The 17,221-nt window shown below is 36.1% G+C and overlaps 1 protein-coding gene across 1 annotated transcript in view; it reads right to left on the reverse strand.

Annotated features, from left to right (window-relative positions):
• Positions 1-17,221, reverse strand: part of GLP1R (glucagon like peptide 1 receptor) — a 1,017,454-nt gene that overhangs the window by 922,188 nt on the left and 78,045 nt on the right. Inside the window, exon 4 of the mRNA XM_053712812.1 lies at positions 6,093-6,200. Within this exon, the coding sequence (XP_053568787.1) occupies positions 6,093-6,200 (108 nt within the window). The remainder of the gene's footprint in view (positions 1-6,092; positions 6,201-17,221) is intronic.

Consider the following 17,221-nt stretch of genomic DNA (forward strand, 5'->3'; position numbering starts at 1 on the left):
AAAAAAAAAAAAATAACATTACAAAAACAAAAAAACCCTCTAAAATAATAAACTAAATTATCCAAAATAATAAAATTAAACCTAATCTAATACCCATATAAAACAAAAAAGCCACCCTACAAAAAAACAACCCTAATCTAACAATAAACTACCAATAGCCCTTAAAAGGGCCTTTTTTTAGGGCATTGCCCTAGGTTAAACAGCTCTTTTACTTTCACAAATTACAAAGTACCCCCTAACAGTAAAACCCCCCACCCAACCAACCCCCCAAAATAAAAAAAACTAACTATAAAAAAACCTAAGCTACCCATTGCCCCATAAGGGGCATTTGTATGGGCATAGTGCCCTTTAGTGCCCATTAAAAAATAAAAAAAATCCCTAATCTAAAAAAAAACCCCACCAAAAAACAAAAAAAAACCCACCTAACACTAACCCCGAAATAGGTACTAAACATTCCTGAAGTCCAGCGGTGAAGGTCTTCTTCCAGGCGGCTCTATCTTCATCCAGCGTGGGGACATCTTCTTTCTTCATTTGGAGCAAAGGCGGCGCGGAGCGAAGGCGGCGCGGAGCAAAGGCGGCCGCTTAGCAGTAACGGTGGCTGCAGAGCCATTCAGCGTGGAGGATCCTTTTTCATGCGATCGTCGCTGCACACTGAAGATTGAATTCTGTTTTATATTTCGGATACCTTGCATTCCTATTGGCTGAAATGTTCAAATCAGCCAATAGGATGAGAGCTAATCAAATTCTATTGACTGTTCAAATCTATTTTGTTACCTATTTTGTTACATTATTATAACATGTTCTTTTAATTGTTTGAATCCTATAATGTAAGGTTTTTGCTAATATTAATTAATTAATATTAGCTGTTCCAATTGGAAATAACTCTAATGAATCTGAATCCAATATTCATCTGAAACTAATCCATGCATGGATGAAACATTTGAAAAAAAAAATCTGAAAGAATCTTTTGGAACAATATTTTTTTTCCCCATGCACATATCTATTTTGTTTAAAATGTAAAGAACCAATCTTTCAATATTAAAAGAACATACAACTCCTGTATGACTAAAATCCAGCATTTAGTGCATGACTGACTGTCCCTAACATCAGTCATTAGTATTACTATGACAGGATTGGAAAGAGGACAATGGACAAATGAATGGTCAGAGGAGCTAATTAACCAAACAATAAAACTCTTTCCCCCCCATTCCTGGTCTTTTTTTGGTGCCAAATGGCATAAATGAATGTAAGAATCAGTTTCATCAAGCAATCATTCATTTTTCTTCTGTTTCATCCAATAATGTATTTGTATGTTTGTGTATCAAACAACTAGAGGAATCAGCAAAATTCCCGAATGCACATCTCTAAAAATAAAACTCTCTTTTACTGTCTGAGCCAAAAAAAGTGTCTATTTCTATTGCACACACTTTATGCTTTAATATTTGCTTAAATTTATGGTAATCCCAAGCACATAACAAATGCTAGGATTTACCATAACTAAAAATAAACATTAGTTTCTATTATCGTTTTGAAAAAAATTATGTTAAACTCACCCTATCTGTAAAGAAAGTAGATAGCTAACTCATCGCCTCCGCCCCCCCCCCCCTTCCCGGCACAGCACTTTCTTCAGTGAGGTGACATTTCCCCCTCTAGACCAATAGCCGTGCATGTCAACTGACTTCCTAGCATGGCTATTGGTCTAGAGGTGAAAACGTCACCTCATTGGAGAAAGCGCTGGGCCATGGTTATCGGAGGCACTGTGTTTGTGATCTACTTGTCTTACAGATAGGATTAGTTTAGCATAGTTTTTTTAAGATACTATCACATAAACTAATGTTTATTTTTAGTAATGGTAAATCCTAGCGTTTTTTATACTCTTGGATTTACCATCACTTTAATCTATTTTATAAGTTATTGCTCCTTTCTTGCACTTGTTCTTTAGAAAGTATGTAACATATTATTTTCTTATTATAAAACTAACTTTGCCCACAATCTAATATGAATGATTGCAAAGAACTACAACAAAATAATTAGAAGTATTTAAAATGTAAATAGATACAAATACAGAGATTACTGCACACCGAGAGAGCTGTAATGCAGCAGCGATGTCTACTAGGCATCAGATTACAGACAAACATCTGAAGTGTTTCAGAAACAATTATAGAAATGTTGACTCAATTTATGCCTAAGCATAATAGGTCCTCCCTATGCTTGACTGATTATAAGGAGCATCAAGCAGAACTGAAGAACAATGCCTTTGATTCATGTTATAGTTTGCATAAACTAAATCTTCCATTAACATTATATAGTGCATAAATGCTTAATAAATATTCCGAGTAATTATGATGATGTTTTGTTTGTTCTATGATGGCCTCTTTTATTACTCAGTAATAAATACATTATTTCAAACAGATGCATTACATAACATAGAGAGATTGTACTAAATACTCCAACCCAATCAGGTGAATTTATATAAAAATAAAAAAAGATTAATTGCTCTGTAAAGAGTACATATTCTAGATACATACTTTGAAGTTACACAAACCAAAAAAAATCTATTTACCAATAAAACATTGTGGCATCACCTGTTTTTTTTAATTAAAAACAATAGAGCATATACAGTATTATTTAAACTTAAAATTAGAAAAGGGAGGGGAAAGAATGGGAAAGAGAATGACACTACACAATGGTGACCCAATTAATGAATTATGGGATCAGTGTAGGGGTGGTGCTGAATACTGGTAGGGTAAACTGGGCAAATAGTAGTAAAAAACAACTACAAACATGTATACGAAATGGAACACCTCACCATTGATACCACTAGTAATTGTAGTGTATACGTTTCTAACTAGAAAGCACAAGAAATATGTGATGCTGTGCAATGGTGTACACACACTTGTTAGTCACATGGTAAGTCCCTTATACATGGGAACATACTGGGATTAAACACAAACTTTATTAATTATATTTAAAAATGGGAAAACATTAGATAAAACCATATAGTGGAAGAAAAATAAATAGTACCAGAAAGATAATATCAAATAGTGCTATCCTACACAAATGTGCAGAGCATTGAGTAACTGTGTCATCAGAAATGATGTAGGTAAATAATATCAAATTGTACAGCCAGTGATGAATTCACAGTGTATAAACAGCAACCCACAGTAAAATTAGTATTCAATGCTGCTGTATGTGTCAATAGCTGCATGTATAGTATGCCAAAAGCTAAAGTGATCAGCTGTATAATTAGTTGCAATAGTGTATTGATTTACGTACAAGTGATCTCACAAGTATTATCTTGTATTAAATACATTGTGCACAGTTTCACAGCTCATAGAGAAATCCCTGAGTTATTAGCTCAAGTAAAAATATCTGGTAACATGTACTAAATAATCTTAGGCATAGATATTTGCGTAATTGAGATTGAGTGATAAATATATAATACCACTTATTTAGTGTAATACAACTATGAATTCCCTACACTTGAACAAACGGACCGCTAAATTGAAACGCCATTGGCGATAGTAACACGAGTAAATAGTGTTTAGCAGGCCGATTGGATACCAATATCTAAAGTGTTGGATAGATTCCCACAGTTAGTAGGTGCTATATATATATATATATAAGTTTAAAGGGACATTCCAGTGAAAATATAAATGCACATAGAATTATTGCAAAAAAAACTGGCAAAAATGCTTCTATTAAGAGTTATCACTGTTTCAGTGTTAACATTTTTCTCTGCATGGGCATGTTAAGTATAGCTAGATATTTTCACTGCACCCACCTTTTAAATAATGCAGCTGCTCAGATAATCAGTGGGGCTTGTATCATGTCAGCAATTAACAAATTGAGTCATTACCAGATGGTACAAGCACCATAGGCTCTCCGAACAAGTTTTGTGTTGAAAATGCTGATGCACGGTGCATACTTAAATACACGTTTGAAACAGCTATAGTTTTTATTAGAATTCTTTTTGATAATGCATGTATATTACAAACTTGCTTCTGTTCAATACTGAAATGCACCCATGTGGTTTCCAATTTTGGCTGGAATATCCCTTTAAGTCCACTATTTTTTTTAAAAAAAAACGAGGATCCCATAGCTCCTCGTGCTAGCTCCCTGATATCTTTCTCGAATGAACGCTTTATCAACGACAAATTATAAAACTTATATCTGTCAATAATTAATAAAGTTATTTTACCCTGAAAATGCAGAAGTCCTGAGACTGGTGATATTCATTAGTATAACACAATACAGAACTGTTCCTTCAATGCATTTGAATTTATCATATCAGGATTGTGAACAGACTGTTTAGGTTTTGCAGTAGGAGAATGGGTGATTGTAGTAAAGGCTAAGGGGTCAATGTATTAAATCCCGGGAGGAAATGATTCACTATAGAGAATCATGTCCACCCTGCATTGCTAAATGCCGACAGCATACGCTATCCGCATTTAACATTGCACAAGCATTTCTTGTGAAATGCTTGTGCAATGCAGCCCCCTGCATATTCGCGAACAATCGGTCGCTAGCAAGGGGTGTCAATCATCCTGATCGAACCTAAAAGGTGGCAAACAAGTTAAGGAGCAGCGTGCATTTCCGGCGATCCGTATACTACGGGGGTAAAAAGCAGCATCCTATACTTATTAAAACTACCCCTAAGCATCATAATCATTACTATAGCATCCCGACCATAAAATGTACTATTTCAATTATGTTTTTTAAGACAGCAAATGTCCTATTTTGAACAAGGAACTTAGTAAATTGAGACAAGGGATTTAAATAAGACAGGATTTTTAGAAAAAAAAGTGTTGACCACCGCCCATACTTGATATTTAGTTTTGTTGCCCCCTTTAATAGCACACCAATGTTTAAGGTGTAGGACCACTCTTGGCAGACAGAGGAAAAGAGGTAGAAGGTCAGCTAAGGGGAAATGTAGGCAGACTCTTAAGGCAAGTACAACACACGTAAATAAAATATTTCTACATTAATGAAAAATCACTGCTATTTGGTAGGTGACGGGATAGCTGAAAAGAACGTGAAAATACTAAATCCCTTAACCATGGGGCATTAGAGATACAAATTTGGACCATTATGATTTTAAATGTTATAGAATTATTCTTACTATAAACATGGGATAGCATATTGAGAACTTCCAAACAAAAAACATTTCACTAGAGTTTGTTAGGGTCCAGGATCACACACCAGCTATTACAGATCATCTAGAGCATCCTGTAACTCTGCTGTTTTCTCTGAAGTTTCCCTGCAATCTTTGTTGTAAAATGTAAAGTAACAAAGGGACAGAGCTGAACAAGTATCAAAGACATTTAACAAGATAATCTGTACACTCATCATGAATCATTTATAAAAAGATCATGTCATTTTTGCTTAAAGTATAGAAATTAAAAAGAGAAATATACTTTACCATATCAATAATGGTTTTGCTTGTTTTCTTCTTAATATAAATAAAATCATTCTGGGGCAGAACCAGTCATCAGTCTTAGAAAATACGGATCCTAGGGTGAAACGGTCTGACCTGTGGCCCTCCCAATTGCTCACCAGATGAACATGCCACTATGGATCACTTTGAGACACTACTGCGGTATATTTAAAACATACCTTCCTCTTTAAAGAGTGCATTCAAACAAAATACACATGTGATCACCAGAGCACAAAGATTAAGCATCAATAGACTGAGTAGAGTAACATTGTCCAATCATGTCGTCAATTATCAAAACTTAGAGGGGACCTGAAGAGACAGTTATTCCACCAAAACCTCCACAATACACTCCCCTCCCCCTATGGTGATCAAATCTAATTCCTAGGTGAGTTCCTAAAAATCTAACTAACTTAAATTGGGCAATTAAATGTAATATTTGTTTAAACTTTATCAGTGGCTGTGTTGCCAGAATATCTTGCATTATAAATGTTTATAGAGGGACATTGACATAAGTAGCAACTGTAGGTAGTATTTCGGGTTGACAATCAGCAACAATAATTAATAAAGAACAGACATGGTACAGAACAGCTATTGTGGTCTATTCAGATGTATTGGTCAAATTTACTTGCAAATGCCTGATGTCATATTCACTTACCTGTGTGTGCCCAGGGTAGATACCATGGACAGGTTACATTCACATAGGTCCCAGGAACACCATCCGGCCAGCAGGCATAATCATCAAAGGTTCTATTACAAAACCTGCCTGCGGGAACATAAGGAACCACAAATAAGCTACATCTCAAGCTAATCAAGAAATATTAAAAACAGCTGCACAACTGATTTGAAGAACAACACATTATACTTAGATTGTCCTAATATGCAGCAAATATTAATTTGTAATCTTTTCATATAAATTGTGTTTACTGGTATTTATGTTTACTGTCTGGCCTCCGAAATTTTGTTAAATACTATAACAAAAATAAAGTATTTACAAGAAGAATACATGCAAAGTATCACAATTAGGAGAAAAGAGAATGAGAAGATGTGAATAGGGAAAGATCAAAAGATAGGGATGAAAAAAATCAATGTGGAAGCGATATTGGGGGGGGGGGCAACATAAAATTAGGGGAGACAGAAGACCAGCAAATGATTAATTCTAGTCATATGGATTTGGATGACTGCAGGAAAAAAAAAATAATAATAATTTTGATGATTCTTAGAATAAATTTAAAAATGCAAAAAGAGTGGGTTCTGTAATGAATAAACAAATACTCTAAAGGCAGAAAATACTTGAAATGTACAATTTACAATAGTAATCCAGCACTGCTCTTCCCAGTTGATTGATTTATGTCAGACAATTCTGACCAGATTAAAAAAAAAAGTTTGTTGTGCTGCTGTTAGCTTGTAGCAATAACACTAGATACTACTTTTACTCTGTGTAAGTTGCTATTAAGCTGCTTCCTGCTGCCCTGAAGATTGTCCCAAAAAGAAATAGCAGACAAACATTTTTTTCCAAAAGACCCCATAGGATAAAAAAATACTTTTACATTTGGTAATGAACAATTTGGGCTGATTTATCATTGTCTATCCAACATGATACGCTGTAGCGTATTATGTCCGACAGACATCGCTGAATGCCGACAGCATGCGCTGTCAGCAGTTAACATTGCACTGAACTGCTTGTGCAATGCCGCCCCCTAGCAGGGGGTGTCAATCAACCCGATCATATAGGATCGGATGGATTGATGTCCGCAGCCTCAGAGGCAGCGGACCAGTTAAGGAGCAGCGATCTTATAACCGCTGCTTCTTAATTCCTGTTTCCGGAGAGCCTGAAGGCTCACGTGGAAACATGGATATCAGGGGCCAATCGGCACTTGATAAATCGGCCCCTTTGTCTAAAACCATTTTATAATCTGTGCACATGTCTAATAGACATAATGTATTTCCAGAAGAAAGACCTGGATTGTACACAGTTCAAACGCTTTCACTAATACGTTGAGTGCTTGTTTAACAGGCTCCCCCAATGAGCCAGAACGTTCATAGGACAAAAAGGAACAGTACTCCAATATTTCTTAATCTGGAGCTTTATTAGCCCATATGTGCAATGTTTTGGGGCTCCTGACCCTTTTTCAAGCTAACAAAAGTGAGTAACAAACCACAATATAAACTCAAACCAATACAATTCTGGCCAATCCCGACCACTTCTTGGGAAGAGCTAATTACATAGTCACTATATATTTTTTTATTATTAACTCTTAACCTCCCATTGCACCTAAAATAAAAATTAGAAAGAGGGGACAAATCACACTGCCATAATAATGCATTGCTAATTTTGTACACATTTTGCCAACCTAAAGAAAATTAACATATCACAAGAATATCAAATATACTAATTTATTAACAGAATAAAAAACATTATTAAAAAAGGATTAGGATCAAATTTTTGATTGAGCTCTTTGGGGTACATACTTTTGCAATCTTTGTTATTAACATCTATGATTGAAGGCAGATAGTGCTGTAGACTAATGTACAACATGAGGCTTTCAAGTAGTCCTTTGGATTTGGCTGCTCAATGGGCAAGAAGGCAGCTGCTCACAGACTCCAGGTCTTTTCAGAGCTGGATTCCTTCTTGTGAAAGTACAACACACTGTTATATATCTTAGGTTACAATATTATTTATTTCTATCCCAGCAGTAACCTCAAATGTGTTATATATATTTATGTAACAAGTTATTTTGATTAATGGAATTATGAATATTAATAATCAATCATAAAATTATCGTCAGCAATATCTCCAATTAATATAGTGGAATTTGTCAATACACTCTAGTGAAACCTTATATATTCTCTGTAGTGTATTCTAAAATCCTATTGAGATATCTAGAAATTATGATAATAAAATGATTATAAACATTAATATTTAATCTCAAATTAAATTTATTCCTAAATTCTAACCAGTTAATATCTATAAACACCTTGATTATATTTATGTAGTAACTAAATATCACCTATGACGAGATATATATATCAATTTGTCAATACAATATTAAATTATAAAGCAGGCTATATAAATATTTAGAGTAATTACTATTTAATAGAAATGGTCTGTTATCCCATGTATGGACACAATATTTCTATAAATTAACCTTAAATCAAAATGAATCATTTAACAAATATCCCACATACATTTTACAAGAACAATTTTTTATTTAGCCAGAAATATTAAACAATTCAATATATAGCTTATTTAACAATGTTATATCCAAATCTCACAGTAAAATCTTATTTTAACTCCTACAAATCTAATGAAATTTCCAGGTAGTACAATTCACTATCTTACCAAAAATAGTCGTATAATACTTTAAATGATCAACCAGAAATATTTACACAAATTTATCAGCTCAACATATACCACTTAATATAGCATTAAATAGTTCCAACTTAGCCACAATTGTAAATGCAATTTCTAAAATATAGAACTCAAATTAACTGATGACTTCAAAATACAAAAATCCTTCCCTCTTAATAGTATACTGCTTAATGCTAGATATGATTAGACTACACAGGTTTGTGAAAAAATTAATTCTAACTTATAAATTACACCTTTAAATACAGCTTCAATTAAACTATGGCTATAAAGAATATATTTGCTATAAACCTTTAAAAGTATTAGACCGTGATACTATACCAGATACTAATAAGAGAGCTCAAGATCCCAGATTTTTCTTATGGTCATACATAAAGGTATCACTTATTTTGCAAGGGTACAGGTCACAAAGTATCTCTCTTGTCCAAAGACAGTGTTCCAGCCAAGAGTCAGAGAAAATAGCCCAAACGGTATGTATCTCTCTTTTTACAAAGTGAGTCAGTCCCCTCTTGCATAGAGTGAAAGCCTATATCAGTGATAGACTCCTCCTTCATGTTCTAATCATTCCTTATAGAAAATGGATACGCCATTTGAGCCGGAGCTCACATTTCATAGATTACTGGGAATTGCCATTTGGTTATCCCCATGATTGAATTTTTTTGGCTGCACAATAGGCAACTGAATGTAGTTTCATTAGTAAATACTACAGAAAAATATATTTTCTTATATATTTTTAAAGCGTTCATTTAATACACTTATATTTTCTAGCTCAATAAACTATTTAGTCAATTTGATATAATGTTATTTAATTTGACTGAGCATGTGTATTTCAATACCAAACATGTGGTATTCTGAGATCTCTAAAATATATCCTATATAATAAAAGGCCAAGTGTGTTTGTCTGAAGCTGTCACGCGCAGTAGAGATTGCGGGCAAGGACAAACACACCTGGCCTTAGAGTCCCTACCTGAACAGCCGGTGCGGGCGGAAGTGGGCGTGGCCGGGTATAAGCGGTGTGGCGGTGGGCATGGTGGAGGCGTGGCCGGGTGTAGTTGTGCACACGAGAGGGATAGAGGGGAGAGAGATAGAAAGAGAAGGGGAGAGAGTTAGAAAGAGAGGGGGAGAGAACAAAATAGATGATAAAGAGCAAGAGAGGAGGGAGAGAGAGCAAAATAGAGGGGAAAGAGCAAAAGAGATGGGAATGAGCAAAATAGAGGGAAGAGAGAGAGAGCAAAAGAGAGGGGGAGAGAGAGCAAACGATAGGGATGGAGAGAGAGAGCAAAAGAGAGGTGGGAGAGAGTGCAAAAGAGAGAGGGGAGAGACAGTGCAAAAGAGAGGGGGGAGAGAGAGAGGGGGAGAGAGAGGGGAGAGAGAGAGAGTGCAAAAGAGAGGGGAGAGAGAGAGTGTGCAAAAGAGAGGGGGAGAGAGAGCGCAAAAGAAAGGTGGGAGAGAGAGCGCAAAAGAGAGGGTTAGAAAGAGCAAAAGAGAGGGATGGGGAGAGAGACAGAGCAAAAGAGAGGAGGGAGAGAGAGCGCAAAAGAGAGGGAGAAGAGAGAGATGGCAAATGAGAGAGGGAGAGAGCACAAAAGAGAGTACGGAGAGAGAGTGCAAAAGAGAGGGGGAGAGTGAGAGCACAAAAGAGAAGGGGAGAGAGAGCACATAAGAGAGGGGGAGAGAGTGCAAAAGAGAGGGGGAGAGAGAGAGAGAGAGAGAGCGCAAAAGAGAAGGGGAGAGAGAGTGCAAAAAAGAGGGGGAAGAGAGAGAGCACAAAAGAGAGGGGGAGAGAGCACAAAAGAGAAAGGGAAAGAGAGAGGGCAAAAGAGAGGGGGTAGAGAGCGCAAAAGAGAGAGGGGAGAGAGAGAGCACAAAAGAGAGGGGGTGAGAGAGCGCAAAAGAGAGGAGGGAGAGAGCGCAAAAAAGAGGGGGAGAGAGAGCAAAAGAGAGGGGGGATTGAGAGCACAAAAGAGAAGGGAGAGAGAGTGCAAAAGAGAGGGGGAGAGAGCGCAAAAGAGAGAGGGGAGAGAGAGAGAGCGCAAAAGAGAGGGGGAGAGAGAGCGCAAAAGAGAGGGGGAGACAGTGAAAAAGAGAGGGGGAGAGAGAGCAAAAGAGAGAGGAGAGAGAGAGAGCAAAAGAGAGGGGAGAGAGAGTGAGTGAAAAAAAAGATGGGGGAAGAGAGCAAAAGAGAGGGGGGAGAGAAAGCAAAAGAGAGGGGGAGAGAGGGAGCAAAAAGAGAGGGTAAAGAGCAAAAGAGAGGGGAGAGAGAGCAAAAGAGAGGGGATAGAGAGAGCTAAAGAGAGAGGGTAGAGAGAGCAAAAGAGAGGTGGAGCGAGAGAGAGCGCAAAAGAGAGGGGGAGAGAGCACAAAATAGGGGGGGGAGAGCGCAAAAGAGAGGGGGGAGAGAGAGAGCAAAAGAGAGGGGGAGGGAGAGAGCGCAAGGGGTGGGAACGCTGTATATATTTATTTATATATATATATAATTATATTATATTATTATTTAATTTAATTGGAATATATTGTATATCTGCAAATATACCAGTCATATTTAGAACCTCCTTGGTTTATCAGATGTTTATAACGAACTGCAATTAATTCTGAAATAATTTGTTAAACATCTTAAATATCAATACAGATATGTATTTATTTCACTTCATATTTAAATGCATTGTGCAACATGGTTGAGACATGAGATATCCCTCAGAATCCACATATATATATACAGTATATTTATATATTACTGAGGTACAAATGACATATTTGTACATTTATAATATAGGTTATTTAAAATCCCAATTTATTTTCACATGCCTGTAAGTGTCTATTCTAGAAATTATATTGTGTATTGAAACATGAAAAGGGATTTATTTGTCCCACCATTTGCCTGTGTTTTAAATCAATTACCCTACTGAGATTTTGCTAGTTTCAAAGGTTGGTTTAGACTGAATGTCTGCTGTCCTCACAGGGGGTCTAGTGATTTAATAGGAAATACATCTCTTAAACAGTGGTTCAAAGGTCCCTTTGTAGTTTAAGACACCCTGTCTGTGAGGTGTATCTTACTCAGTAAGGCAATCTGAAATGTATGCTAAATCAGTGTTTGTGTCAATTTCTGACATCAGAACTGTAGATACAAATGAAAGTATCTAGCAATGGTCAAAGCATATCCAAGTTTAATATTTATTATATAAATTAATTATTTTATCTTATAATGTATAGGTACATGTGTATATACATATATTATCTAATGTTACTCAGCAATACCCTGACAAAACTAAGAGCTGGATTTGCACATATCTTGGTGTACACAGGTCTACCTTCAAGAGATGTGAACTCCATTTCTAGTCTAGGAATGGAAAACATTGGCAGATTTTTTTGTTGGCATACAATGCTGCCCCTTGGCTATTGTCATTATGCTTGTCGCTAGTACTGTACTGCCAGTGAGAGACATTTAAAAAAAAAAATCATAATTGATAATATGGGTATGCATTGTAAAAAAATTCTCCACTCCTGGAAATGTACTACTGATACTACCAGAAACATGCACCAGACTCTGTTGGCGCTCTACAAATAACTTATAATATTAAGAACAACAGCAGCAGGACATACAAACAAGTACCAAGTATTAAAATCTGCAGTATGGGGTGGCACTTAAAGTTGCCTAAAACAAAACATGAATTGTTTATTGTGTATGTAAAAACAAATTGGCTCAAATCTGTTGTTTCTGCTTCAACCAATACTGTTAAAGGGACTTGAAATCCAAAGAATTATTTCATGATTTAGACAGAGCATAACATTTTCAACAACAAGGAGCAGCAATGCAGTACTGATAGCTAGCTGAACACATCTGGTAAGCCAGCGATGAGATATATATATATATATACATACATACATACACAGTATACAACAGAAATGAGTACACCACAGTGCAATATCACTTAAATGTCAAATGATTCAAAATTGTATAACCTAACAGTAACTGCATTACATCTAAGTTTTACAGTAGGGTGTTTGCTCTTATGTAAAATTAAAAACTAACGCCTAGAATTAGAGTTTTGCGGCCAAAGGGGTGCGTTAGCTACGCGTCTTTTTTTTCTAGCGCTGGAGACTGGGAGTCATTTTGTCAGCTAGTATTTTGGTATATCCCAGGCATTCATGGTGCCATCTATAAATGTCATCTCCCCAACACCTTTTTCAGTCATGCAGCCCCATATTGTCACACTCCCACCTCCATGATTCATTGTTGGGACTATGCATTAACTGTAATAATCCTGACCAGGCTGCACCCCATCTGAGCCAAAAAATTGTATCTTGTTCTTGACCATCTTACCAAATAGTGTGCTCTCAGTATTCATTAGGCTTTTCATGTTGTTTAGCAAAGTTTAATTTTGCAGTTTTGTGCCTAAGAGCAAGCAAGCGTTTTTTCCTTGGATGATGTCCATAGAAGTTGACATTATGCAATGTCCTTAGCACTGTCTGAGCTGTCACAGAAACTCCAATTTCTATCGATAATCCCTGAGCCAAAGCTGAAGCACTTGCCTGTTGCCTGTTTTCAGAGCTAGATTGTGCAAGTACCGCACTGTCCATGGCGTCATTTTCGGAGGACAGCCACTGTGGCTCTGATTTTTGGCACTGTGTATCGATCTATACCTCCTGATTACTGCTGCCACTGTCACGCCGCTCCCCTCTGCTCTACTGTGGCCGATGCCGTGGATGCCGACGCTCCTCCGGGTTGCTAGGGATGCGGAGGTGTTACTGCAGCACAGCGGTGACGCCATCACGGCCCGACTTGCTTGCCGATCTTTGCACCTGGATACCTCTTTGGCACCAACCTGGGTCTTCCTATTATACTTACACTGCCCAAGTACAGTTGTTACTGTGTGTGCTCCTGGGTGCTATTCTCTGTAGGTGCTGGATTGTTAATGTTACTGAACTCTGCTTGTCTGACTACTCTGTTTGCTTAACCCCTAAAACACTGGATTGCCATAACGTTACTGAACTCTACTGGCCTGACTACTCTGCTTGCTTAACCCCTAAAGTACTGGATTGCCATAAAGTTACTAAACTCTGCCTGCCTGACTACTCTGCTTGCTTAACCCCTAACGCACTGGATTGCCATAACATTACTGAACTCTTACTGTCTGACCACTCTGCCTGCTTATCACACTATTGGTTTATCCCTGAACTGTTTTATTACTGGTTTTCCTTTGTTCCTGATTCCTGCCTGTTTCCGGTCCTTCTATTGGTTTATCCTTGAACTGCCATTCCACAGGATTTCCTTCCTGTTACCGCTAAAGACTACCCTGCCTACTGTGAGTACTGCTTACCTCATTTTGCAAACTTTCTCTGCTCTGGGATATTTCCTATCATTTCAGCTTGACGCCGGGATAAGAAGAATACTGACCTAGTTTGGTATGATAGTGGAATATCCCACAAGCATTAGAGCAACTGTGTTTTGACTGATTTTTAGTTGGTCACCAATCTTCCTGTATCTTTTTCCATCTTTGTGAAGTCTCACAATCAGATTTTTCAATTCCTCTGGAAATTCTTTTCCATGTGGAGACATGATGCAGACTTGCAGATAGACATAGCCTATTGGTCCAAAAATTAGACTGTTCTGGTAACTATGCTCATGTAATTAGGCTAATTGGAAATCATAGGTGTTCTCAATTTTGTTTCAGTTATCTAACTTGTGTGTTAGTGACCACAGGTGTATTTACTTTTGTGGTATTCAGTTTATACTTTGGGGCTGTATTTTCAACATAATCTTTCTAAAGTATTTGTTTTTGATTGTTTATAATAAAAAATACTCTACTTGTCCACTTAGAAATAAAACAATTATTGAGAAGTGATACAATTTTGAATAATTTGATATTCAAGTGATATTGCCAAGGGGTGTACTCACTTCCTTCTGTTGTGTACAATATATATATATATATATATATATATATATATATATATATATATATATATATATATATATATATATATATATATATATATATATATATATATATATATATATACTGTATATATATATATATATATATATATACTGTATGTATATATATATATATATATATATATATATATATATATATATATATATATATATACATACAGATGGCCCTCGTTTTACAACGATTCAGTTTACACCGTTTCAGAATAACAAGCTTTTTTTCCAGTCATGTGACTGCTATTGAAAAGCATTGAGAAGCAGTGCATTTATTAAAACAGCCAGTAGGTGGAGCTGTCCTCTTGTGTTGCAGCAAAGCCAAGCAAGCTGAAATTAATCAGTTTATCCAGACCTGAGCTATCGAGCATATTTCAAAGGAACAAGATCTTCCTGTCTATAAATCAGTCCAGATTGGAATGCATAGAAAGAACTGTTTGCAGAAAAATGAAAGTGAAGTTTGTGTTGTGTGATTATTTTATTAGGTTTATAATGCTGTTTAGAAAATGTTTTTGTTCATTTAACTTAGTATATTATATATTCTGTGTTGTGTGATTATTTTATTAGGTTTATAATGCTGTTTAGCATTTAAAGTCTTAATTTCAAAGCTTTTTAAAATAATGTAATAGGTGTTAATTATGACAATTTTGAGAGGGGCCTGGAACCTATCTCCCTCACTTCCTATTGACTTACATTATAAACTGGGTTTCAATTTAAAACGGTTTCGATTTACAACCATTCCTTCTGGAACCTAACCCCGGCGTAAACTGAGGGCTACCTGTATATATATATATATATATATATATATATATATATATATATATATATATATATATACCTCCACCAATCAGCAGCTAGCTGACAATAGTTCATTGCTGCTCCAGAGGCTACCTAGGTATGCTTTTCAACAAAGGAGAGCCAAAGAAGGAAGCAAACTAGATAATAGAAGTAAACTAGAAAGTAAGCAGGGCACACTGCGGCAAGCTTAAGAACAATGGTCATTGACCACGTACCACCGTTGAACAGACAAACTAAACTGTTACAGATTGCTTCTTGGATCTATCGTCTGGACACTGTCTCTCCTAGGGGATTGAATGTACAACTTGACTATAACGTATTTCTATAGCTGGATTTGGCTATGATTGGACGATCTAGGTCTTTTTCTGGTTATGTGACTTCATTTAGTCTAATGTTGGAACACTATTTTTCCTGATTGATTATCCTATTGTGAGACTCCCAAAGGATAACAAATTGTAAACCCGCTATGAGTGTGTTGTTCACAACTTGAGTTTCTACCATATTACATGGATCACGAAGAGGGAACTGGGGCTGTTTTATTATAGATATCTCTGCATGAGGCCACTATAATACATGTAATACTTCCAGATAATAGGGGGAATTATGTTTTCATCTTGTTAATTGTCTGAAATATTAGTGATGTTATACATTTGATATACTCCCAAATTCAATATATACAGCCTACATCATTTTCTAACTACATTAGTGGTTTACTTAGCCATTTTTAAATTCCATTAGTTTAAATTTGTATTTTCTTTTCACATTTCGAGAGAGGCACCTGCCTTTCTAACTAGCTTCCGTGTTTGCCAGCTGATTGCGGTGTTGCGTGCGCACTGATGTTAGCCGATGATGATGAGGTATTTTACCAGTCCCAGAAGACGTGACTATGATAATTAGCCACGTTGTTGCTTTGCTTTTCCTTTCAGGTTCGGCTATAGTGACGCAACTGCTCCACATTGGTTAGTGATACCGGAAGTTAGGGGCATGCTAGGGGTTTATTGAGAAAGGTACCAGGAGGGTACCAAAACGTTTGGGGGTATTTGTGTTTTTTGGATGCATTGGATGCATTGTTAAACCTGTGAATAAAAGGACTTTTTTCTTCTAAGACTGGTGAGTGCAGCATTTGTTTTTTCTCTATCTGGAGTTAAACTGGACATGGTATATATATATATATATATATATATATATATATATATATATATATATATATATATATATATATATATATATATATATATATATATATATATACATCCACCAATCAGCAGCTATCTCACAATAGTTCATTGCTGCCAGAGGCTACCTAGGTATGCTTTTCAACAAAGGAGAGCCAAACAAGGAAGCAAACTAGATAATAGAAGTAAACTAGAAAGTAATTTAAAATAGTATGCTCTATCTGAATCAGGAAATAAAAATTTTGAGTTTCATGTCCTTTTAAGTACATCCATATCAAACGTTTCAGTCTATTCTGGTTACAGATATGTAGACTGAATCATAATGAAAAATACAATAAAATATGCTGCATTCTGACATTCATCATCAACTGGGAATATGTTTGAACTCTCCAAGCTTGTAAAACCTAAACTTTACAATGAAACAAACTTTATGCATTGATTTTTTTTGAGAATTTTTTGATAGACTCATACCTGAAAGACAAATCTTACATAATAATTAG

Source organism: Bombina bombina, chromosome 4, assembly GCF_027579735.1.
Source record: "Bombina bombina isolate aBomBom1 chromosome 4, aBomBom1.pri, whole genome shotgun sequence".
Classification (NCBI taxonomy): Eukaryota; Metazoa; Chordata; class Amphibia; order Anura; family Bombinatoridae; genus Bombina; species Bombina bombina.